Genomic DNA, 25622 nt, shown 5'->3' on the forward strand with positions numbered 1-25622 from the left:
TTTCCTCATCTGGAGAAGGAGGAAAAGAAGGTCTCTCTTGAGAGAATTTGGTAAAGATTAAAGCTGCCTCTTACCTAGACTATTGCTGTCATATCCTCATTGATCTCCCTGCTTCTACGCCTGCCCGATAGTCAGTTCTCCCCACGCTGCCACCAGAGGGCTGACAGAACCTGAGCCGGCTTCTGTCCCTCCCCTCAAAACCATCCTCTCTCACTCAGAGTAAAAGCAGAGTCCTCGTGCTGACTGCAAAGCCCAGCACCATCTTCCCTGATCCCTCTCTGCCTTTATGTCCCCCCACCCCCTTGCTTCCTCGGCTCAAGCCACAGTGATCTCCTTGCTGCTATACTTCAGGCTGATTCTTGCCGCAGGTCCTTTACACTATCTGCTCTCTCTGTGACCGGCATTCTCACCTCTTTCAGGTTTTTGTTCCTACATCACTGCTTGTCACTGACGCCCTGTTTACAATTAAAGCCACCCTACTCCCCTGCCCTGCTTGGTTTCCCATGGCATTTGTCACCTCTGAGAAGCTCTATGGTTTCCACATTACGTTGATTGTTTCCATTTCTTCTCCTTGTATATCCATGAAGCCAGAGATTTCTTTCCATCTGTCTTGTTTGCCAGTGTGCCCACAACACTGGCATACACAGAGAGTGTGTCAATATTTATTGAAAAAATAAAAACACTAAGAGCGCTCCCTGGCACAGGGCCGCCACTATGTTATGTGCTTTGACTCATTTATTTCCTCAACAGCCCTAGGAGGCGGGTGGTATGGCTATTCTTTGTTACCATTGAGCAAATCAAAGCACAGAGAAGCAAAGTCACTTGGCTGATGTCACACAGCTGAAGAGGACAGAGCTGGGATTTGAACCCAGGCATGTGGTTCCTATGCGCACCGGTCCATGAAGTAGTGGTTCCTTCACAGATTCTTCCCAGGTGTGCTCACCTGGGCAGGGACTGTGTGGGGCTGGGGGTCAGGGCCAGGAAAACATGGGTTTGACCTCAGACAACTACTTGCCTGTTTGCAGCCACACTATTTAGAACTGTCAAGTATCTTTCCACAGTGAGTGGATCAATGGCAGTACATGCACACATGTGATCCCACTTGGCAACAACAAGAAATCAACCACGTGGAAACCTAGAGCCACATGGATGAATCTCAAAGGTGTTGCACTATGACTAGGTGAATGAAGCCAGACGATTTATAATCCCATTTATATGGCTGTGGTGAGCTGAGTAATGGCCCTGAAGATGTCCATGTCCCAATCCCGGAAACTGGGACTAGATTACAGCACAGAGTAAAGCCCCAAGTCTTGCTGAGTCACAGAGGGCGCCTACGGTCAGCCTGCCAGTCTCCAGCAAGGGGAGTGTGTGTGTGTGTGTGTGTGGGGGGGGGGTGTTTGCGCATTGCCAAGGCTCTGCGCCTGAGCCGGGTTCAACTCTCAACTCGCCTCACTTCCAGAACACCCTGTGCAGTCAGCGGCCAGCAGCTTGCCTTCCCTGGGCTGTGCTGACAGCAGTGCCCTTTCTCACCTCCTGAATCCCGCCTGGGCAAGCGTCCCGGCTGCTCTGGGCCCCGCCGCCCTGGCACAATGACTCAGGCCTTGGCCAGAGTGCAGGGAAACAACTTCATCTCGGTCCACTTGGTGGGAGAGCGATTAGAGGGACCTCTTTGGGAGATCTCTTGACAGCATTTGTTATTCAGGTCACCTCCGCTGGAGCCCGGGACACCCCTCCATGTGCTATATTACCCATCTCAGCATCCTGCTTGCTGCTTCCTCAGCCCTTTTAATACTTTGTAGTTATTTTCTTTGTCTATTGTCTTTATTAAGTCAGTCTTCTCCACTAGCAGGGAAACAGAGGGTGAAGAAATTCTCCTTCTAACTTGTTCCACGTCCAAGGCCCAGCATCTGATATGCAGACAACACGTCCTTGTATATTTTGGATACACAAATGGACGTGACCCCCCAAAATTCAGGGAATAGATAGGTGCCCATGAAGAAATATCCAATAGAATATATACCAGGATATTATTATTATTATTATTATTATTATTTAGTGAGAGAGGGGGAGAGAGAAAGGGAGAGAGGGAGAGAGAGATGAGAAGCATCAACTTGTATCTTGTTCATTGATTGTTTCTCAAACATGCCTTGACCGGGCGCCTCAGGCTGAGTCAGTGATGCCTTGTCCAAGCCAGCGACTTTTAGGCTCAAGCCAGCAACCTTTGGGCTCAAGCTGGCGACCTTAAGGTTTTGAACCTGGGTTCTCAGTGTCCCAGGTCAACACTCTATCCACTGTGCCACGACTGGTCAGGCTACACCAGGCTATCAATTGCCATATCATTTATAAGAGGAACCTGAACAATTGGGCAGCTGGATAAACAGATCAGGGAGCCACAAACATTGGAATCCAGCCATTTCAAAAGGAGGTGTTTCTGTCTTGATAGGAATTTGGGAAACACACATTTCTCAAAACTGGCACACTTCGGTTTGTGCAGTGTATTGTACAAAACATCATCTATTAAAAGAGAAACCTAGCCTGATCTGTGGTGGCACAGAGGATAAAGTATTGACCTGGAATGCTGAGGTCACTGGTTCGAAGTCCTGGGCTTGCCGGGTCAAGGCACATGTGAGAAGCAACTACTATGAGTTGAAGTTTCCTGCTCCTTTCTCTCTGTCTCTCTACTCTCTCTAAAAAAACGAATAAAAATAAAATCTTTAAAAGAAAAAGATTTTCAAAAAACCCTATAAACAAATATTGAAGTCTGTTTAACGATATGCGGCCTAGAACGTTTAGGGTGAAGTCTTGAATCATGTCTGCAACTGCCTTTGAAATGCCTCACAAATAAGATGTATAGATGGATGGACAGGAGGAGGCACTATAGATATAATAAAATAATAAAGTGTAGTAAATTTTTAGTGGTGGTGGTGTAGCGGTGTTCACTAGATCATTCTCCCAATGTTTTTATATGTTTTGGATCTTTCACATGAAAGGTAAGGAGGTGGCATTTATTTGGCCAGATGTCCAAGATACAACAAAGTGTGACAAGGCACTGAGGGAGGCAGATATCAAGTAGCACCTGGGTTATGTATAACAATTAGTAAAGATACACACATGAAAAGAAATTTTGGCAGGCATGTGCATTAAAAGTGGTTACTCTGCCTGACGAGGCGGTGGCGTGGTGGATAGAGCATCGGACTGGATTGCGGAGGACCCAGGTTCGAGACCCCGAGGTCACCAGCTTGAACGCAGGCTCATCTGTTTTGAGCAAAAGCTCACCAGCTTGGACCCAAGATCGCTGGCTCGAGCAAGGGGTTACTCAGTCTGCTGAAGGCCAGCGGTCAAGGCCATATGAGAAAGCAATCAATGAGCACCTAAGGTCTCGCAACAAAAAACTGATGATTGATGCTTCTTATCTCTCTCTGTTCCTGTCTGTCTGTCCCTGTCTATCCCTCTCTCTGACTCTCTCTGTCCCTGTAAAAAAAAAAAAGTGGTTACTCCAAGGATGGGTCTCGGGTGATTGTGGGTACTAGAATATCCCACTTCATGCTTTTCTGGACTTCTTGAGTCCTGAATCGAGAACCCAGGGCCAGTGACTGTCATGTACGTGCCCTCTGTCCTCTTGACTGGTATGACCGGAGCTGTCTAAGGGGACTTGGGAGCCATGGGGGAGAAGGGCAGAGCCTGGCCCCGAATCACGTGACCAGAGGGCCCACGTGGGCCTGGAATATGAACCTGCCATGAACCTGTATTGTGTTAAGCCCCAGAACTGGGGGTGGTGAGTGGGGTATTTGCTACGTCTGCTAAACTGTTTTAATATGGCAATGTGATCGATTCTTTTTTTTTCACGAAATCTAATTAGGAAAATAAATTCTTGAATCCTCTGTCTATATTGATCATCTGGGTTAATAAATTACTTAATAGAAATATACTTATTCAAATATTATCAGCCCTGGCTATTTGGCTCAATGGATAGAGCATTGGCCCAGCTTCAGGACATCTGGATTTGATTCCCAGACAGGGCACATAGGAGAAGCGACCATCTGCTTCTCTTCCCCTCCCTCTTCCCCTTCTCTCTCTCTTCCCCTCTCACAGCCAGTGGCTCAATTGATCCAAGTGTCGCCCCAGCACAGATAGCTTCGTTGATCCCAGCATCGGTTCCAGACAAGGTTGCTGGATGGATCCTGGTAGGGGCGCATGCAGAGAGTCTGTCTTGCTATCTCCCCTCCTCTCACTTAAAAAAATGTAACATATTAGCCCTGGCCGGTTGGCTCAGCGGTAGAGCGTCGGCCTGGCGTGCGGGGGACCCGGGTTCGATTCCTGGCCAGGGCACATAGGAGAAGCGCCCATTTGCTTCTCCATCCCCCCCTCCTTCTTCTCTATCTCTCCCCCTCCCGCAGCCGGGGCTCCATTGGAGCAAAGATGGCCCGGGCGCTGGGGATGGCTCCTTGGCCTCTGCCCCAGGCGCTAGAGTGGCTCTGGTCGTGCAGAGCAACACCCTGGAGGGGCAGAGCATCGCCCCCTGGTGGGCAGAGCGTGGCCCCTGGTGGGCATGCCGGGTGGATCCCGGTCGGGCGCATGCGGGAGTCTGTCTGACTGTCTCTCCCCGTTTCCAGCTTCAGAAAAATACAAAAAAAAAAAATTTTTTTTAAATGTAACATATTATTATCATCTGGGTTTGTTAATAAGTTCATGGTCTCCACCAGTACCGTTGTGCAGGCCTCTGGGGACCTGGTACTACCGGTTTGGTGTGTAACCTAGCTGTCACACACAGTGACTTACAGAAGCACTGCCGGCACGTTCACAGTGTGGGACTCAGAGGCCTCCTCCCCTTCCCCTTCCCCTTCCCCTTCCCCTTCCTCCTCTTCTTTTTTCTTTTTATAAGAGAAAGTTTATTCAGAAAGTTACAGAAGTAGTAGAAGTGAACCAGCTGGACTGCTTGGGCTCAGGAAACAAGTTACAGAGGTGAAAGAGGGGCCCTTGGAGCTTGGGAGAGAGCAAGGCGAAGGTGACACAGGCCTGGGGGGGTGAGGGGAGGGGACAGGCCCCCTGAGCTCCGGAGAGGGATGCGCGCCTCCTCTTTCTTCTAAACAGCACTGATGTCCTACCTTGCACCTTACTCAGCACCTTGCTTATTTTTCAGTTACTATTTGTATATCATGACAATCTTTTCAGGTTAGTCTGCAGCCATCTCGTTCTTTTGAAAACCAGCTACAAAACATTCTACTTCTGTTCTTTTTAAATTATCTTCCTTTTGGCCTTGGCCAGTTTGCTCAGTGGTAGAGTGTTGGCCCAGCCTGTGGAAGTCCTGGGTTCAATTCCCGGTCAGGGCACACAGGAGACATGCCCATCTGATTCTCCACTCCTCCCACTCTCCTTCCTCCTCTATCTCTCTCTTCCCCTCCCACAGTCAAGGCTCCATTGGAGCAAAGTTGGCCCAGGTGCTGAGGATGGCTCCATGGCCTCCACCTCAGGTGCTAGAACAGCTCTGGTTGCAACGGAGCAACAGCCCAGGTGGGCAGAGTATCGCCCCCTGGTGGGCAAGCTGGGTGGATTCCGGTCGGGTGCATGCGGGAGTCTGTCTGTCTCCCCTGCCCCTCTTCTCACTTCGGAAAAAATTTAAAAAATATATTTTCCTTTTGAGAAAACACACTAATCTTGAGTGGATTTTGACAAACACATAGGATCTCCATGCCATCTAACCCCCACCCCGATACAGAACACTGCATCAACCCAGACAGGTTCCTGGTGCTGCTTCAGCCCCCACCCCCATGTGGAGGCCACCACTGCTCTGAGCTGTCCCGTCATTATTTGAGGTGGCTGATCTCTGTCATCTCACAGAATGTCCTCTTTGGCATCTGGCTTCTTTCGCTCAGCATAATGCGCTTGACATTCATCCGTGTTTGTGTGTATATTAGAGTTTGTTCCTTTCTATGACTGAGTAGAATCCCGCTATCTGAATAAATCAGTGTCTTTATTTGTTCCCCTGCTCATGGTGGCTTCCAGGTCAAGCTCTTGCCTTAAAGCCGCTGTGACCGTCTTTGCCTTTGTGGAGGAACTACGTTCTACTGCTCTTGGGAAAATAAGTAGCATCAGAACTGCTGGGTCATATTGTTTGGATTATAATACCTTTACAGTAGATTTTCTGGTCTGATCAGGTACCCCTACCCATCTCCCCCCCATTTTGATAATTCTCTCTCTTTCTTTCGAGAGAGAGAGTAAGAGAAAGACAGAAACAAAAACATCGATCTGTTTCTGTACATGCCCTGACCAGGGATCGCACCTCCAACCTTTTTGTCTAGGAAAGACGCTTACAAACCGAGCTATCCGGCCAGGGTCGCAATTCTTGCACATTTAAAAACTATACAAATGTTTAAATGATTAAAAGAACAGTCAATATAGATCATGTTGATGTGGAACTTTTATGATAATGATAATATAGAAAAATCTAGCTAAAGAAATTAATCACTCTCTTCAAATGCTCAGGGTTCCGTGTACTGCACCTCTAGCTCTGACCCTCAAAGCCCAGCAGATTCACTGCACCCCATGGGCCGCGCGGCCCCCCCCCCCGGTCTCCACGCTGGCACAGCCAGTGTCTCTCTGCTGCACTGCCAAGTTCTGCGTGTTCCCAACAGACTCCGCGCTCCACTGCTCCCACACAGGACCTCTGCGCCTGCTGTGCCTTTAGGCTGAAGGCCTTTCTCAGCCTTTCTCTCCAGTTCCTTTCTCTCCCTCTCACTGACAACAGACGTTTAAGATCCTACTACGTGCCTCTCCCTGCCCTTGGGGCGCGCCCAGCCCAGAGCTGTCATTCAACAGAATTTTTGTGATGATGGAACCGGTCCATTCTGTGCTTTGGGCCATATGTGGCTACTAAGCCCGTGAAATGTGGCTGGTGCGACCGGGAACCTCAAGTTTTTATGAATTTATTTATTTATTTAAATGCATTTATTGATTTTAGTGAGAGAGGAAGGCAGAGAGACAGTGAGACAGGGACATGGATCTGACTGGGGATGGAACCCGCAACTTCCACACTTGGGGCCGATGCTCCAACCAACCGAGCTATCTGGCCAGGGTGAACCTCAACTTTTAAAACTGTATTTAGTGCCTGACCAGGTGGTGCAGTGGATAGAGCGTAGGACTGGGATGCAGAGGACCCAGGTTTGAGACCCTGAGGTCACCAGCTTGAGCATGGGTTCATCTGGTTTGAGCAAAGCTCACCAGCTTGGACCCAAGGTCACTGGCTTGAGCAAGGGGTTACTCAGTCTGCTGTAGACCCACGGTCAAGTCACACATGAGAAGGCAATCAATGAACAACTAAAGTGCCACAACAACAACAACAAAATTGATGCTTCTTATCTCTCTCCCTTCCTGTCTGTCTGTCCCTCTCTATCCCTCTCTCTGTCTCTGACCAAACAAACAAACAAACAAAAACACCCCTGTATTTTGTGATTATTAAATACTGAATAACTCAATGATTACTGAAACCCTGGCACTCAAGTTGATTATTGGAAAACTTTTAAAGCAGGATTGGAATAACTCAGGTCTGGAAATCAACTTTCAGGCATCACAGCGGTGAGATTTGAACCCAGACCAAGTCATTCTGATGGAAGTCAGTGTCCATCTGCGAACGTGAATGCGCCACTGCATAAACTTGGGGTGAAGAAGATTGTAAAATATATAACTCATTGTTGGTCAAATAAGTTTGTAAATATGATATATAGGTTTGGTCGCTTATAGTTTGCATTGGGTGTGGGGGACAGGCTGTAAACAGGCAGGGTTGTTATACCCTAAGGCTTAGTTTTAAGACTAAGCCTTTCCCACCCTAAGTGACTTTGTATCACACATTTCCTTGTTTGTTTATCGGATTAAAGGTTTTGATTTCTACACTATAAAATGGGGCAGACCGGGAGCTAGCTCTCTCTCGGTTCCTGAAATTAGCATTAGAGGGGAGAGCAGAGAAAGGCCATGTGGAGGAGAGGAGAAGCAGCCAAGATGGCGGAGTACTGAAGGAGAAGCCAGTTTGTGCAGAGTTTGTGCAGAGAGAAGGAGATGGGGAACAGAGGTGAATAAGGCTGGTGAGATACAAATCTTTGATTCTAGGAAACTCAGATAAGTCAGTGGCTTTGGGAGCCCTGAATGGAAAGGGAAGTGTTTTCCCACTGTGTGTATTTCTTACCCGCCGGGTGCAAGCTAGGATTAAAGCTAATAAGCCCTGGCCGGTTGGCTCAGCGGTAGAGCGTCGGCCTAGCGTGCGGAGGACCCGGGTTCGATTCCCGGCCAGGGCACACAGGAGAAGCGCCCATTTGCTTCTCCACCCCTCCGCCGCGCTTTCCCTCTCTGTCTCTCTCTTCCTCTCCCGCAGCCAAGGCTCCATTGGAGCAAAGATGGCCCGGGCGCTGGGGATGGCTCTGTGGTCTCTGCCCCAGGCGCTAGAGTGGCTCTGGTCGCAACATGGCGACGTCCAGGATGGGCAGAGCATCGCCCCCTGGTGGGCAGAGCGTCGCCCCTGGTGGGCGTGCCGGGTGGATCCCGGTCGGGCGCATGCGGGAGTCTGTCTGACTGTCTCTCCCTGTTTCCAGCTTCAGAAAAAATGAGAAAAAAAAAAAAAAAAAAGCTAATGGCCCACCAATTCTTGGCTCCGTTGTTTCATTACCGTCTGTCCAAATCAAATGTGAACCTGCATGGGCCAGGCGGCTGTGATGGTGGCCGTGGCTACTGGCTTTACATTCATTAATAAGTTTTGCTGCCAGTTGCATATTAAAATGGTACTATTTCAGAAATTTCAGGTTAAATAAAACATAATTAAAATTAATTTCACCTGTTCTCTTTTATTTATTTATTTTTTGTAATGTGGCTACTAGAAGATGTTTACCTCGGGGGCTTCCGTTATGCATCTAGAGGAGAGCGCTGGTCTGGAGGACGGGCCAACAAGCAGACCACAGACAGAGTCATGCCACATGGGGTGACAAGCCCCCTGGTGAAGGTTATAGCCACAGAGACACAGCCTCTTCTCACAGTTTGAGGCCCCTATCTGGTCCCTTTCTCTAGTGTGGGGGTTAAGAGTGAGGTTTCTGGCCCTGGATGGATAGCTCAGTTGGTTAAAGCTTCCTCCCAAAGCAAAGCACTGAGGTTGCCAGTTCGATTCCCAGTCAGGGCACAAATAGGAAAAAAATGAGGTTTCTGCCTGACCTGTGGTGGCGCAGCGGATAAAGTGTTGACCTGGAAATGCTGAAGTTGCCAGGTCTAAGGCACACACAAGAAGCAAATACTATGAGTTGATGCTCCCTGCTCCTTTCCCCCTTCTCTCTCTCCTCTTCCCCATCTCTCTCTCCTCTCTTTAAAAAAATCAATCAATAAAAAAAAAAAAAAGATATTTCTGGAGCAATTTCAAATGTACAATTTCTCTCTCTGGGCCTCAGTTTTCCCATCTGTAAAACGGGAATTGTGACATCAGCTGCCTCACAGGGAGGGCTGTTAGGAGACTGGAAGAGACCTCAGAATGGAGCTGGCTCAGGGCAACTGCACACAAAGGTCGTAGTAATTATCCTTCCTCACCCTGACCCCACCCTCTCAGCATCTAAGTCCCTGGCTGAAGAAGAGTCACGGGAATTAAGAGAAGGAGGAAGGAAGGAGACCTGCACACCCTGACTCAGCACACAGCCCAGTCCAGCCCTTCCCCACGCATCACCCGCCGCGCCCTCTTCTCAGATTCACACTCACAGCCCCAGAGCCTCTGTGCCCAGCGGGTCCCAGCTAGTGAGCCACATTGGTCGTGACACTTGAACTCAGGGTTACCTGCCTTCGAGCTGTGTGACCTGGCATTCCTCCCTGCATGGCAGGGTCCTTGGGATCCTGGTTCAGGTCCTGGCCTGGGCTCGACGCCCCCTGCGTGTAGCTGGCCTCACCTTTTTCACTCTCTGGACCTCCCTGAGCCAGGCCCCTCAGCGGGACCAGGGTCTCCCTCCTTGCTTTGGCATTTGATGTCTCTGGTGGTCCACTGTGCCTTCCCCAGAGCTTCCCTTCTGTAAACTGGGTGGCTTGGTTCTTTCCAAGTGGGTCTCGGCTGTTCCCACTTCCGGTCCCAACGCAGGACCACCAGGCAGGTGTCTCACAGCCCCGCCCCTCAGCCCTAGAGAGCAAATGGGAACCAAAACACATCTTCCCTTCACTCTCCGAGCCTGGGTCTCTCGGAAGGGGTCGTGGGGCCAGGGGAAGCGAGGCCGTGAGTTTCTTTTTTTAATTCTCACCAAAGCACCTTATTTACTAGTGGTGACCCAGAACCCCCTCCTCTCTGCTGGCCCAAATTCCACCAGGGCCAATGTCTTACTATTTGTTTATTGCTTTAAACCTTTTTTATTAGCACCCTTCTTCCCCTCGGACATAGCAGCTCTGTGGCTGGCAGAGCTGTGGCCATAAAATCAGTGGGGTGGCTCAGCCCACCCCAAGGAAGGAGGGGCCGGGGTTGTAAAACCAGGGCTGGCGACCTCAGCCATAAAGAGGTGGAGATCAGAAAGAGCCTGCACGTGGACTCCAAGATCAAAGGGGTGGTGAGGAGCAGTAACACAAATGCCAGCTTGGCTTCTCCTGCCATTGACCCTCTCCAGAAGGGACTTGTCAAGGCATAGCCTGGTGCTCAGGAGATCACTGGAAATACGGAAGATCTCGGAGAACCCACTAAGCCTCCTATCCGGGCAGAGCCTACCTCTCTGATCCCGCCCCTCCCTCATCTTGCACACCCTCTAATTCCTTTTATACCTGCCCATCCCAGCTGAGAGAGTCAGCCTGCCTCAGTTCAAATCCTGGGTCCACCCCACTTGGCAGCTGTGTGACCTTGGGCAAGTCATTCAACCTCTCTGGGCCTCATTTGCCTCAATCATAAATGGGATGATAATAGTTCATCTCGAACAGTTGTGAACATTGAATGAGGTAATACAGTATGTGGGAAGCACTCAGCATGGTGAGCACTTAAACAATTCTCTAGGGATTAATAAGCCCTGAGCTTGTCTCCTCACTGGCTACACAGTCTGTAAACTGACATATAACTGTCGGTTTCCTGCATACCTCCCACTTCTTTTTCCTCTTAAAATTTTTATTTTGCCCTTATTATCCCTTTCTAGTCTGCTGCATGTATACAAGGTACATGGGACACAAAATTCATAAAGTATAATTGATGACAAACCCTGTGAACTAGAACATTCTGAGCTAAGTGTCTTGCTGATGTGTCTGGGCTCCTCCTTGTCCCCTGGGCCTCCTCCCCACAATGGCTATCTCAGATTAAATCCTTTTCAATTGCTTGGCTTTTGGGGGATAGTTTTTTTCTTTTAAAAATTATTTTTCCATTGATTTGAGAGAGAGGAAGAGAGGAGAGAGAGAAACATTATCTCCTCGTTCTACTTAGCTGTTCCATCCAGCCGTGCACTCATTGGTGGCTTCTTATTTGTGCTTTGACCTGGGATCAAACTCCCAACCTCAGTACACTAGGACAGTGCTCTATCCATTGGGCAACCCAGCCAGGGCCTCTTGGGGACAGTTTTATCACACAGGCCTCTATCTTCAAAACAATATATTGCTTAACTTTTCTTGTTGGGGGAGGTTAGGGACTTCAAATGGAATCAGGCTGCAGATAGTGTCTACGAGTTCCTTCTTACACTTGACATGAAGAGTCACTCATGTCACTATTGTGCAATAATGGTCTCCAAGGGAGTTTTCTACTGCCTGTTTGGTCTCCTTGGGTCCACACAGCCTCTCAAAGCCTCCCAAGAGCCACTGTTCTTTGCCCCTCCTGTCTCCTCTCCCTGCGTGCCCTGCCCTTCCTCACCTGTCTTCTCATCCCACTAACCTCAGCTCCAGCTCAAAGGTGGCCTCATTTCACCTCCATTCATTCCCTGACATCACCCTCGGAGATGTCACAGCCCCCCACTCCGAGCTGAGGACCGCAGTGGTGGTCCCCACACTGTCTCTACCTGTGAACAGGTCAACATTTGGGGGCCTCAAGTGAGTCTGAAACTAAAAGCATAACCAGGCACCTGACTGTGGTGTCCACGAGTTTCAAATTGTGTGAGAAGTTTGCCGCAGGAAGGAAAGAGGTCCTCCCTGGGTGAAGGCCTGAGGGAGGGGGGGCGATCCAGGCCAGAGGGGCTGTGGATGCAGCCAGATGGGCCCAGTCAGCGAGGATGATGGGGACTGTGCGAGCAGAGACACGAGGCCACAAAAGAAGCAAGGCAGGCGGCGGCATCTCCCCCATTTTACACAAGAGCAGCTCTGTTTTGGTCTCTGGGATGTACTTCTGCTTGGGAGTAAGATTCCTTTTTGGCCAAAGGTATCTGTGTTTTAAAAATGTTTTGGGCCTGACCAGGCAGTGGCGCAGTGGATAGAGCGTCGGACTGGGATGCCGAGGACCCAGGTTCGAGACCCCGAGGTCGCCAGCTTGAGCGTGGGCTCATCTGGTTTGAGCAAAAGCTCACCAGCTTGGACCCAAGGTCGCTGGCTCGAGCAAGGGGTCACTCGGTCTGCTGAAGGCCCGTGGTCAAGGCACATAAGAAAGCAATCAATGAACAACTAAGATGCCACAATGTGCAAAGAAAACCTAATGATTGATGCTTCTCATCTCTCCGTTCCTGTTTGTCCCTGTCTATCCCTCTCTCTGACTTTCTCTCTGTCTCTGTAAAAAAAAAAAAGTGTTTTGGGAACCAAGACCTTGGGCACTGGGGAGCCATGGAAGGGACTTGAGCTGGAGATGGCCAGAGGTAGGTTTGGAACTTAGAAGAGACATCTCTGGGAACCCCTGCAGAGGGAACCGAATATGCAAAGGCACTGACACAGGGAATGGTGAGGTGTGGCCAGGAAATTTGCAGTCATGGGCTAGATGGAATGCAGCTGAGGGAGGAGGCTGAGCTGGGAGGCCAAAGTGCCAGGGCTTGGAGTCACTTTGGGACTGGGAGGAGGAGAGGGCCAGCTCTGGAAAGGACTGGAGATGAGAGGAGGTTAGGGCAAGGCTCTAGAGGCTACAGTGAGACCTGAGCTGGGGCCACTAGAATGGAGAGAGTCAGATTATAGGAGAGTGAGCTTGGGCCATGACAGGCTGTGGAAGGGAGAAGAAGGAAGGGACAAGGACAATGCCTGGGGGTCTGACATGGTGACTGATGGGATGGCTGGTCCCTGAGAAGGCAACCTAGGAGGAGGAGTGATCTGGGGAGAGGGGAGCCACTGAGTTCAGTGGGCATGCTGAGTGTCTGCGGGCTCTGAAATGGGGTCCAAGAGGGGATGTTAAGGGCCCTCATGAGAGGCATCCTTCTGGGGATTCCAGAAGCTCATGAAAAGAAAGTCTGCAGCCATAAGAGCAGCACCCAGGAGCAGACATTCAAGTCAAGAAGTGTCTTAGAGATGGGGGTTATTTACACCCATTTTTCATACAAGGAAACTGAGGCTGAAATCTACCTAGAGGTGGGAACCCAGTTGAGGATCCAGTTTATCTCTGGAGGGAGAAACTGCAGAACCCCGAGCACCTGGAGAAGGGAGGACACTAGGACCTTTCTCAGGCAGAGCTGGGACCAGCCTGCTGGCCACTCCCAGCCTGAGAGGTCCAGAGACACCATGAGGCTTGTCCACATCACACAGCAATTAGAATTCAGCTGCTCCAGTCTCTGGAGTCTGGGGCACCAAGGAGACCACTCTGTGCCCCAGCATGTGGGTGGAGGGGAGAGGAGGGTCCAAAGTAGTATACCCTGATGTGACTAGACCAGGGGTAGTCAACCTTTTTATACCTACCACCCACTTTTGTATCTCTGTTAGTAGTAAAATTTTCACCGGTTCCACAGTAATGATGATTTATAAAGTAGGCAAGTAACTTTACTTTATAAAATTTATAAAGCAGAGTTATAGCAAGTTAAAGCATATAATAATAATTACTTACCAAGTACTTTATGTTGGATTTTCGCTGAGTTTGGCAGAATAAATCTTTATAAAACAACTTACTATAGTTAAATCTATCTTTTTATTTATACTTTGGTTGCTCTGCTACCACCCACAGTGAAAGCTGGAACGCCCACTAGTGGGTGGTAGGGATCAGGTTGACTACCACTGGACTAGAGGGTCCCAGAAGGCCAGTGGGAGACTCTCACCTGGCAAAGTGTAAAATACTGGGAATTGGAGATTTTAAGCAGCTTGCTGTGTGACCATGGGCAGGCTGCCTACCCTCGCTGAACCTCTGTTAGCTCATCTGAAAAATGGAGCTACGGAGTGGGATTATCAACGAGACTGTTGAGAAGAGGAGAAACCACAGACTCTGGACAGACTGGGTTCAAATTTGCTTCTAGCTACATGATCATAGTCACTTTCCCTGTGAGCCTGTTTTTCCATCCGGAAAGCAAGTTTTATAAAAGTGTCAGTTGCGTCCCCAGGAATAAAGGAGTCACACTCCAGAAGTGGGGGGTGTTGTCTTAACCTCTCCTATGAGGGCCAGGGTGTTGGGACCCACCTTCCTGACCTCTGCCCCTGAGACGCAGACTCTGGCTCTAGGACTCAACTGCATCCTGAACCCTATTCCCCTCTGCTCCCCATCCTCCCCAAAGGTGCGGGTGGCACCTTCTGAGCCCCTGGGAGGAAAAGCGCCGGACGTGAGGGGTTTTGCAGTGCCCAAGGAGAAAAGGGTACAACAGGTTCTCACGTTTCCTGAGAAACTGTTGCACGCAAACCCTCTGTTCTCATCCCGTCCTGTATCAGGGAGACAAATGGCTTGTGGCCCTTTGACAGACAGAGAAACTGAGGCCCCAAGAAGGACATGGACACCCCAGCACCCCAGCTGGTGACTCAGGACAGCCCAGGTCCCCGGTTCCCTTCTAGGAGAGGCCGGCACCGCAGGGCGAAGAGCCAGCCCAGTCGGAGGCTGAGACTGCGGAGGTGGGGGTCCAGCTTCGCGGAGGCCCCTGGCTCTCCCCTCAGGCCACTTCCTCCGGGGTGGGGGGGTTCTCACCTGATTTCCGAGATGTTGTTCTCGTAGGTGCCCCACAGGGCTGGGGTCCGGGGCTCAGCGGGCCCGTCCATGGCCGGCGGGCGAGGGTGGGGCGGGGAGGACATGCAGGGAGCAGACGGCCGGCCGCGGGGACGAGGTATGTGCAGCAGCCGCGTCTGCCACCAGGTAAGCCGCCAGCTGCCTACCTCCGCGCCCAAGGGGAGGGGCAGCACCCAGCCGGTTCTCCCGGCTGCTACCCACGCCTCCAACCGTGGGGAGAGGCCGGGAGGGAGCCACCCTTCTCCGAGAGAGGGGAGGAGGGGTGATGGCCAGGCCCTGGGCATCTTGTGAGCTCGTGGGGCAGAGTCCAGGGGCTCAGTGTCAACCCCGCGCTGGAATCTTCCAGGCCGCTGGTTCTGGGCACGTCTGTGCCCACTTGGAGCCTGTGTTTGCTGTCTGACCAAGAAGCTCATCTCATCTCAGAGACTTCCTTCCTTCCTTCCTCCCTTCATTCATTCCTTTATTTATTCAAGAAATATTTACTGAGCGCCTCCTGTCTGCCAGATGCTTTTCTAAGCGCTGGGACACCGCTGGGAGCCTGATGGACAGAAACTGTCCCTGTGAGCTGACGCTGTGACGGCACACGGAGAAACAGACTGGGGGACAGAGAGCGCGTGGCCACGACAGGAGAGAGGCAGAGAGAGGGCAGGGACACCCAGAGGGTCAGAGACAGCGAGAGACAGAGAGATCAAGTGAGAGACAGAGACACACAGAGAGGTAAACATAGGCAGAGGGTCGGAGACAGAGACAGAGACAGGGATACACAGAGGGTCAGAGACAGTGAGAGACAGAGAGATCAAGTGAGAGACAGAGACACACAGAGAGGTAAACATAGGCAGAGGGTCAGAGACAGAGACAGAGACAGGGATACACAGAGGGTCAGAGACAGTGAGAGACAGTGAGACACAGAGATGCCACAGATCCTCCTGTCGCACTTGGAGTGGGAGCTTGAAGATCACTGCTCTTGGCTGGAATCTCAGCTCCAGCACCTCCCAGCTGTGGTGCCTGGGACCAGTCCCATCGGGCCCTTGTGCCTCAGTTTCCCCAACTGTACTTATGTCAGCGGGCTGTGGGACAACCCAGTGAAACATTTCTCAAATGGTCGACTCAGTGTCCCCTTCTGCTCTGTCTTCCCTGATCTGGCTGCCCCCCCCAGCTCAGTGGTCCCCTGACCCTCAGAGACCTGGAGTCCAGTCATGAAGATCAATCTCACCAAAAGGAGCAGCTGTACCTTTTTTTTTTAATGTCTGAGTGGATAAGTCTAGAAAGAAATAAGAATCCCTGTGACCCTCCTTCCACCCCCAGCAGTAACCATCAGTAATTGACATTTTGGTTGAATCATCTAGAGATTTCTCCTCATTTTCCTAGTACATGCCAGAGAAATTTTGGTTGAATAAATAAAAATAAAAATAAAAATATCACAATTTAAAATTATATTTGCTGACCAATTACAGCTTGGCATGTGTTGTTGCAAGGTGAGGTAGGTGGGACGTGTCAGACATTTGACAGGTGCAGAAGGGGCTCAGGAAGGTGAGGTAACTTGCCCAAGGTCACACAGCATTGCCCACCCTCACTCTGAGGACAGTTTTCCTGGGACATCGCACCCCCTCAGTTCCTCAACTCCTTGGCCCGTCTCCAGGTGCCGTGGGGAGACTCCTCCCACCCCACCCACCATGACTGAATTTAAATCTTACTTTGGCTGCTTTCACAATTAACCTCTATGTTCTCATCTGTGAAAAGGGTCCCCTCTCAGGAAGGAGGGACATCAAGAGGGCCTGCTGTCTCTGGCTGGTGCTGAGTGGACTTCCCTGATGTTGGCTGGTGGGGGCTGAGTAGGGACACCTTTGCTGGCCCTGGGGTCTGGGGCACCTTGCCCTTGTCCTGCCTTCAGAGACCCTTCGCTCCTGACTCTGAGGAAGTGACAGCCCCGTTGTGTCTCTCCCACTGGAACCTCTGCTGAGCTCGGTCACCAGCCCCCCCACAGCGCTGTGGAGACCAGAGGGGACAGTCACTGTGCCAGCCAGAAGCTTCGAGTTCAGGAGGGCAGGGAGCATCTGAGAGGAACAGAACTCCCAGGTCCCTGAGGGAGACAAGGAGGGGAAGGAGGGGGCAGTCCTGGGGGACAAAGAAATCTAAGAAGATTCAGCGAGAATGTGGAGGAGGACATTGAAGGGACAAGGCGAGCCTGGAGGCTGTCTGAGCAGGACAAGACCTGCCAAACAAGGGGACCCAGAGACCTAGAAAATGCTCCCACCTCCGGCCTTTGCACTTGCTGTTCCCTGTCTGACACGCTCTTCCCTAGACACCTGGGAGCGTCACCTCCGCCCTTCATCCAAGCCTGCCCTGTCACACCCTTCCTGAGCTCTCCCACCAGTGTCTCCATCCCCCTTTCCTGCATGACTTTTCTCCACAGCCATTTAACATAACCATTGGCATCTTAATGTTTCCCTTCTTGGTCTTGCTGACTGTCAACCCCATGAAGATAGGGCTTGTGACATGTTTGTCCCCTGTTGTATCCTGAGGGAAGTGCCTGGAAGTGTTCCCAGAGTGCAGTACATGTTCGATAAGTGCCGTTCCTAGAAGAACTGAATTGACACAGGGTGATGGGGAATGAGGGACCAGTGGCGCACAGAGGAGTCAGTTCAATCTCTTCATAAAATGGAGATGGAGATGGGGAGGTGAAAACCCAGACTGTAGCCCTGGCTGGATGGCTCGGTTGGTTTGAGCATTGTCTCTGGTTAGATCCCTGGCTAGGGCACACACAGGAACAGATCGATGTTTCTCTCTCTCTCTTTCCCTTTCTTTCACAAATCAATAATCAGAATTAAAAAAAAAACCTGATTGTAGAGGGTGAGGGGCCCAGGTTTCTAAGGAGGTGGCAAGAAGAAAAAGAAGACACCAGAATAGCATCTTAATAACAAAAAGGAAGGCACAGTAATGGGGACCACTGAGTCCACAGAAATGGATCGCGCGGGGGTGTGTATGTGTGTGTCTAGGCATCTGATGGACAGGGAAGGGATTTGGAATGGGATGGGAAAAGGAAAGTGGGAAACCCAGTGTTAGCTGGATGGGCGGTACTGGGAGGAGCAGTGACTGTTCATCTGTCTGCCCATCCATCCATCCACCCATCCAAACATCCATCCAAACATCTATCCAAACATTCATCCCTCTAGTATCCAACCATCAATCATCTGTCCCTCTAACAATATCTGGGGAGAACTCCTCTGGGTCAGGACCTGGCATTGGGTCTTCAAATGAGACACTTAAGTAAACATAGCTTTGAACTATGCTGCCCAGCACTACAGCTATGGCCACACGTGGCTACTGACCACTGGAAATGTGGCACATGTGACCAAGTAAATGAACATTTCCAATTTTATTTAACTTTAATTTAAATTTAACTTTATTTTTTTAGGGGGGGGGGACAGACAGGGATAGACAGACAGGAATGAGAGAGATGAGAAGCATCAACTCATAGTTGCAGCACCTTAGTTGTTCATTGATTGCTTTCTCATATGTGCCTTGACCAGGGGGCTCCAGCTGAGCCAGTGACCCCTTGCTCAAGTCAGTGACCTTTGGGCTCAAGCCAGCGACCATGGTGTCAAGTCTATGGTCCCACGCTAAAGCCAGCAACCCCGTGCTCAAGCTGGTGAGCCTGAGCTCAAGCTGGTGACATCGGGGTCTTGAACCTGGGTCCTCAGTGTCCAAGGCCGATGCTCTATCCACTGCCCCACCACCAACTCAGGCAAAATTTAACTTTAAAAATAGAAACAGTATTAAATACATTTTAATTTAACTCTTGAAAATTAAGCATTGGAACTGAAATAAAGCATGTAAAGTATCTCACAAGTAATTCTTATATTGATTTCATATTGAAATGATAATATTTTAGATATATTGGATTAAATAAAACATATTCCTAAAACTAATATCACTGAATAGGTGAGGCAAGGATGTAAATGTAAAAAAACTCTTAATTTTGTATTTTTAAATTGAGATGCAGGGAGGTAGAGACAGACTCCCACATGCACCCTGACGGGGATCCACCTGGCAAGCCCCTACCAGGCTATGCTCTGCCTGGCTGGGTGGCAACAGCTCTGTTGCTCAGCAACCAACCTATTTTTAGCACCTGAGGCCAAGGCCATGGAGCCATCCTCAGTGCCAGGGGCCAACTTTGCTGGAATCATTTGAGCCATGGCTGCAGGAGGGGAAGGAAAAAAAGAGATGGGAGGGTGTGGAGAAGCAAAAGGTCACTTCTCCTGTGTGCCCTTACTGGGAATTGAATCTGGGACTTTTACATGCTGGCCGACACTCTACCACTGAATTAACTGGCCAAGGCCAAAAAAAACTTGAATTAAAAAAATATTTTATTAACTTGAAAGAAAGAGAAAGAGAGAGAGAGAAAGAAACATGGTTCTGCTGCTTCACTCATTTATTCATTTGTTGGTTGATTCTTGTATGTGTCCTGACCGGATATTGCACCCCAACCATAGCATATTGGGATGACGCTCTGACCACTGAGCTACTTGGCAAGGGCCTAAAGGTAACACTTTTTACATTTTTAAAAAATGTGGCTACTAGGAAGTTTAAGATGACAGACACGGGTAAGGACTAGTTGAGTTGACTCCTGGCCTGGGGAAAAGCAGTGTGCTTGGTGTCCTGCTTGTAGACACCAGGCCTCTTTTGGAGGTCACAGGCAAGGATGTTCCAGTTGGGAATGTCACAGGTAAGGGACCCAAGTGGAGAAAGCAACCAGGTGGAGAGCCTGGTGTAGACAAAGGCCTGGAGGCTGGAGAGACAGCTGCAAAGTTTTTCTTCCAGGCAAAGAGGGTACATCTGAAATGGAGGGCATTCCCGGGCTCTAGGGTGGGAGCTCACACCGCTCCCTGGGGGCTTGTGGGTAGCAGGGGGCTGAGGACATGTCCTCTGCCCCAGGAAGATAATTACTTCACCCATTGCCTGTATGCACCATTGATCACCAGAGGGTCCCCCTTCTGCCTCAGACTGCAGGGACAGAACGTGGAAGGGAGCAGAAAGTGGTCTCCCCAGCTGAGCTCTGAAGCACACACATCCCCTCTGTCCCTGGACCCCAGATAAACTCCACGGCTGCTCTCTGGGCCCCCACCTGGGCCCCAGGAAGCCCCAGGTGCGCTATTTTGCTCCTGGAGTCCCCACATGGACAAAGGGAGGTTACTGGGTCATGAGGCTATGTTTCCACAGAATTGGGGCCATTGTCACCTTCAGAGCCTGACCTTTCCATTAAAAGCTAGTAATTGCCAGGAATTCTGGGAGAGCTGAGGATGGGCCAACACTGACTGCTCAGAGGCAGGGTTCCTGAGAGGGCAGCGACTGCGGGCAGGGCTCGAATCCTGGAGTCCAGAACAAGGAGCTGAATGGGGGTGCAGAGGCAGGCAGTCAATTCAACTAGTCCTTACCCATTTCTGTCAACTTAAACTTCCTAGTGCAGGGGTCGGGGGCCTGGACTCCCGGGTCTGAAGGAGGAGGGGTTAGGGGCCTGGGTTCCTGTGACCCAGACAGAGATAAACTGGGACACCTAAACATCTGGACCTGGGGAAAGGGTGGGTCATGAGTGGGGGATGCCAGTGTCTCCAAAGCTATCCAAGGCCCCTGTCAGAGGAAAGGAAGACATCACGCCGAGTGGGGTAGGAAGGGGGGAGCAGACAACTCATAGCCAGCATGACTCCCTCCCCCCAGCTTCCCCTCTAATCAGTGGGTCCATCTTGGGGTGTGCATCTTGTAGAAACCTCCTCTGCTCTCCACCCCGATTACTCCATCCACACGGAGGAGCCTGCCTCAGGGTCGATACTGTCACCCCAGCCCCACCCACACACTCACACAGGCCACCCCGCCCACCCTGCTCCAGAGCCTGGCCGGGGCTGGGCTGCAGGCTTGTGGGGGCAGGCCACACCTGGTCTCCTCTGGCAGCGTGGACAGCTGGGGACCCTGAGCCCAGGATCGGAGGTGGACAGAGACTGTGGAGGGATGCTGGCGAGGATGGGGGGGGGCCTGGGTCCTTACCAGCTGCCTGGTCACGACAGAAGAAGGATGCAGGTACAGAAAGCAGGAGTCCCAAGAGGTGAATGAAACCTAAGCCGTCAGAACCTAGACTCCTGGGTTTGAGGGAGGAGGGCTGGGGGCCTGGACCAAGGGGTCTGAGGAGGAAGGTTGAGAATGGGAGTCAGATTCCTGGTTCCTGGGGCCGGGGCGAGGGAGCCAAATGAGGTTTCTGGGGCGAGAGTGTTGGGTATAGGAATCCTGGGTCTGCCAGGATGGACCAGTGAACAAAGGAGCCGCCCCTCCCCCGCATCTTCCGGTCCTCCCTGGCACTCCCTGCAACATCTTCACCTGTCCCCAGCACTCTTCTCTGCCAAGGTGCCAGGACCTGCCAAACCAGCTGTGCCAGTCGGGCATTCCTGTGACACCCCCCCTCCCTTTCTTGCAGTGACTCCGGGGAGACCTGGGCCCAGCCCCAAGGGCAGTGAGTAGGTGGGAGAATAGGGCGCTCCAATCACTGTTCATCATCACGCCTCCCGCTGGCCCTGCCCGTCCTGCTCATCCCGGCTTCTGCCATCATCTTCCTGCGCTGAGCAAGGGTGCCACCCCACTTCCTCCTGGGGCTGGCACTTCCTCTTTGGCTTTCAGTTTCCCAAAACCTACTCCACCAACCATCCCTATTCCTGTGTTCCATTCATTCCTTCATTTGGCAACTCCCACAGAACCGTGCCTGTTCAATGCCAGGCACTGTTCTCGGCACTGGGGAAACAGTGGTGAGCAAATAATGAGAATGTATTGGGGTGGACTGAAGAATGTCCCCTCCTAACCCTGACTGGGTAGTTCAGTTGGTTAGAATGTCATCCCCATACGCCAAGGTTGTGGGTTCGATCCCTGGTCAGGGCACATAATAAGAATCAGCCAACATAGTTGGAGTGTCGTCCCAGAGCGCAAGGTTGCTGGCTGGATTTCCCAGTCAGGGTGTACACAGGAGCAGCTCAATGTCCCTGTCTCTCTCTTCCTGCCTCTCTCTTAAAAGAGAAAGAGAATGAGCCAGTAAATACATAAATAAGTGGAACAACAAGTTGACATCTTTCTCTCTCTTTCCTTTCTTCCCTCACTCTAAATGAATAAAAAATTAACAAATGAATGACCCCTCCCAAAGATGTCTTTGTAACAGTCCTGGAACCGGTTAACATATGACCTCACATGGCAAAAGGGGTTTGCAGATGGATCGAGTTGAGAAGGGGAGATGAGCCTGGGTTATCTGGGTGGGTCCAATGTAATCTCAAGGGTCCTTATAAACGGAATAATGAGGCAGGAGGTGAAAGCCACAGAGAGAGCAATGATCATGGACACAGAGGTCAGAGTGAGAGAGACGTAAAGATGTCCACTGCTGGTTTTGGAAATGGGGAGGCCGCCAGCCAGGAGTATAAGTGGCACCTAGAAGGTGGAAAAGGCCAGAAAACAGACTCTGCCCCGGAGCCTCCAGAAAGGACTAGCCCTGCTGACACATTGATTTTAACCCGTAAGAACCACTTCGGTCTTCCACTCTCCAGAACCGTAAGATAGTAAATTTGTGTTGTTTTAAACTGCTAAATCTGGGACCATTTGTTATAGCAACCAGAGGAAACTAAGAGTAATGGAGAGAGATGACAGGCAGTTAAAAACCACATCGAAAGCAAGGAGTGACAAGTACTAAGAAGAAGACTTAAGTCAGGTCCCTGTGCACTGAAAGTGCACCAGGACTGAAAGTCCTGAAAGTTCTCAGGACTGAAAGTGCACCAGGGACTGTTTTAGGTGGGTGGTCAGGGTGGGCCTCTCAGAGAAGGTGACATTTTGCAGAGGCCTGAAGGAGGTGAGAGAGAAAACCCGGGAGAGGTAATAGAAGAGGGTTGCAGACAGAAAGAAGAGCCAGTGCAAGGATGCCCTGGGTTGGGAGCATGCCTGGAGTCAGGAAGGATCCTGGTGGTGGTGTCTTTGTGTCCATTAGAAAAAGAACCCTTCCATTCTCAAATGAATTTTAAAAAAATTTTATTGATTGATTTTAGTGAGAGAGGAAGGGAATGAGAGAGAGACACAGAGAGGAACATCGATCTGCCCCTGTAAGTGCCCTGACTGAGGGTTGAACTGGCAACCTCTTAGCTTTGAAACAATGCTACAACCAACCAAGCTATCTGGCCAGGGCTCAAAGGAATTTTTTTAAAATATGAAGATATTGCCTGACCTGTGGTGGCACAGTGGATAAAATGTCAACCTGGAATGCTGAGGTCGCCATTTTGAAATCCCGGACTTGGCCAGTCAAGGTACGAGAAGCAACTACTACGAGTCGATGCTTCCCACTCCTGCCTCCTTTCTCTCGCCTCTCTCTAAAAGTCAATCAATAAAAAATATGAAAACAAATATTATCAAACAGCCTTCATAATGGTGTGTGGCCGTCCCTCAGGGAGAGGTTTTGAGATGAGTGTGTAAATGTGGTGTTGGGGGGGGTGCGAAGACCAAGACCAGCTGGGGGGCTAGGAACCTGAAGGTGGACATTGAGTTGAATTGCAATTTTAAACTGAGGTGATGACCTCTGAGCAAGCATTTGAAGGAGATGAGAGGAGGAAGGACAAAGTTCAGAAGGTGGGACAGTGCCTCTCAGCCAGCAGAATAAAACACTGGGGGAGCTGGACCCAAGCCCACTTTTCCTGTGTGACCTGGGACTGATCCCCGATGTGGCAAGCTCTCTCCCAGCTCAGGGGAACTGACACACCTTGCCAACGTACAAGCACAGCCAGGGACACCTTTGTCATTCCAAGATACAGAGTCATAGTTTTCTAGTATCTGTCAAACACTTACATAGCACTTACTCAGGGTCGGGCACGATGCCAGGAGATCCACGCAGCTACTCAGTCAATCCTCAGGATGACCTATGAAGTTGGCACTACTATTACCCTCACTTTACAGATGAGGATACTGAGGCACAGAGGGCTGACGTCGCTCAGCCAGCTTGGATTCGAACTCAGCAGCCAGTGCCGTTGGCATCAACTTGGGCTCGAGGCAAAAGGCTTTGAACATCTCCTGGCCCGCAGTGCAGGCTCACTCCACGCGGCTTGGGCAGCACAGTCCTCACCCCGGCTACCCATCACAGCCTCTGGGCCGCATTCCAGAGCCAGTCCCCAGGCTGAGGAGGTCGGAACGCAGGGATCCCAGTGTCACTGTCTGTGTCCCCTGTTTGTTGGCCACCTCTGGAGGAGAAATTGTGTCCCCACCCCACCACGATAAAAGATCTACTGCTCTAGGAACAAACCAAGAAGACTTCACAGCACAAACGTTGAAGCCAGTGGTACTCAACTGGGGACAATTTTGTCCGCCTAGGGGACATTCAGCCATGTCTGGAGACATTTTTTTTTTTTGGTCTCATGCTGGGGGTGGGAGGTGCTGCTGAGGATAGTAGGTGGAGGCCAGGGAGGCTGTTCAACACCCTGCAGGGCACAGGATGGCCCTCAGTGTCACAGTGCTGAGACGAGAGGCCCTGCTCTAGACAAACTTTCCGTTTGCAGGAAACACAAGTGAGAAGGGTCCTAGCTAAAGAGACTAATCAGAAGACTAATCAGGATGTTATAGAGGACAATATACCAAGCTCTTCAACTCTTCAACTCCTCAAATCAGATAGCAACAGGGAAGGGCCACACAAGTTAGGGGTGTGTGTGTGTGTGTGTGTGTGTGTATTGATTTTAGAGAAAAGAAAGGGAGAGAGAGAAAAAGAGACATCGATTTGTTGTTCCACTTATCTATGCATTCATTGGTTGATTCTTATATGTGCCCTGATTGGGTTAGAACTCATAACCTTGGTGTATCAGAACAACACTCTAATCAACAGAGCTACCTAGCCAGAGCTGAAGTGAGGTCCTTCTCAGAACACATGAATTCAGATTTGTGCATGTTTCTTTCACCAGGGACCCGGCAAGATGGGCCGCATTTGCACCAAGAGCGTGAAGAAGGCAGCCCGAGTCATCACTGAGAAGTAGTTACACGCACCTGGGCAACAACTTCCACACCAACAAGTGAGAGATGGCCATCATCCCCAGCAGGAAGCTCTGAAACAAGATACCTGGCCATGTCCCACATCTGATGAAGCAGATTCCGAGAGGCCCCCTGAGAGGTATCTCCATCAAGCGACAGGAAGAGGGGAGAGAGAGGAGAGAGAATTATGTTCCTGAGGTCTCAGCCCTGGATCAGGAGATCGAGGCTGATCCTGACACGAAGGAGATGCTGAACGTCCTGGGCTCTGGCAGTCTGTCCAACCTGCAGGTCACTCAGCCTACAGTTGGAGTGAATTTCATAACACCATGTGGAGCTGTTTGAATCTTTCTGCTCTGCTGTGATATTATTAATAAACCATAAACAACAACAAAAGATTTGTGCGTGTAACGGTATGTACATAACACCCTATTAAAAAATACAACTTTGCCTGACCTGTGGTGGCGCAGTGGATAAAACGTCAACCTGGAACGCTGAGGTCACCAGTTCAAAACCCTAAGCTTGCCTGGTCAAGGCACTTACGGGAGTTGATGCTTCCTTATCCTCTCCAGCTTCTCTCTCTGTCTTTCCTCTT

General features: G+C 50.6%; 1 protein-coding gene and 1 pseudogene across 1 annotated transcript in view; one reads left to right on the forward strand and one right to left on the reverse strand.

Moving 5' to 3' along the window:
- The window catches only part of SULT2B1 (sulfotransferase family 2B member 1), a 34777-nt gene extending 19598 nt beyond the window's left edge, over nt 1–15179 (reverse strand). Inside the window, exon 1 of the mRNA XM_066271639.1 lies at nt 14972–15179. Coding sequence (XP_066127736.1) covers nt 14972–15075 — 104 coding nt within the window. The 5' untranslated portion in view covers nt 15076–15179. The remainder of the gene's footprint in view (nt 1–14971) is intronic.
- A 9796-nt stretch (nt 15180–24975) lies between these two features.
- On the forward strand, nt 24976–25377 carry LOC136329303 (small ribosomal subunit protein eS17-like; annotated as a pseudogene).
- Nucleotides 25378–25622: the final 245 nt, after the last annotated feature.

This window comes from Saccopteryx bilineata, chromosome 3 (genome assembly GCF_036850765.1).
Source record: "Saccopteryx bilineata isolate mSacBil1 chromosome 3, mSacBil1_pri_phased_curated, whole genome shotgun sequence".
NCBI classification, from domain to species: domain Eukaryota; kingdom Metazoa; phylum Chordata; class Mammalia; order Chiroptera; family Emballonuridae; genus Saccopteryx; species Saccopteryx bilineata.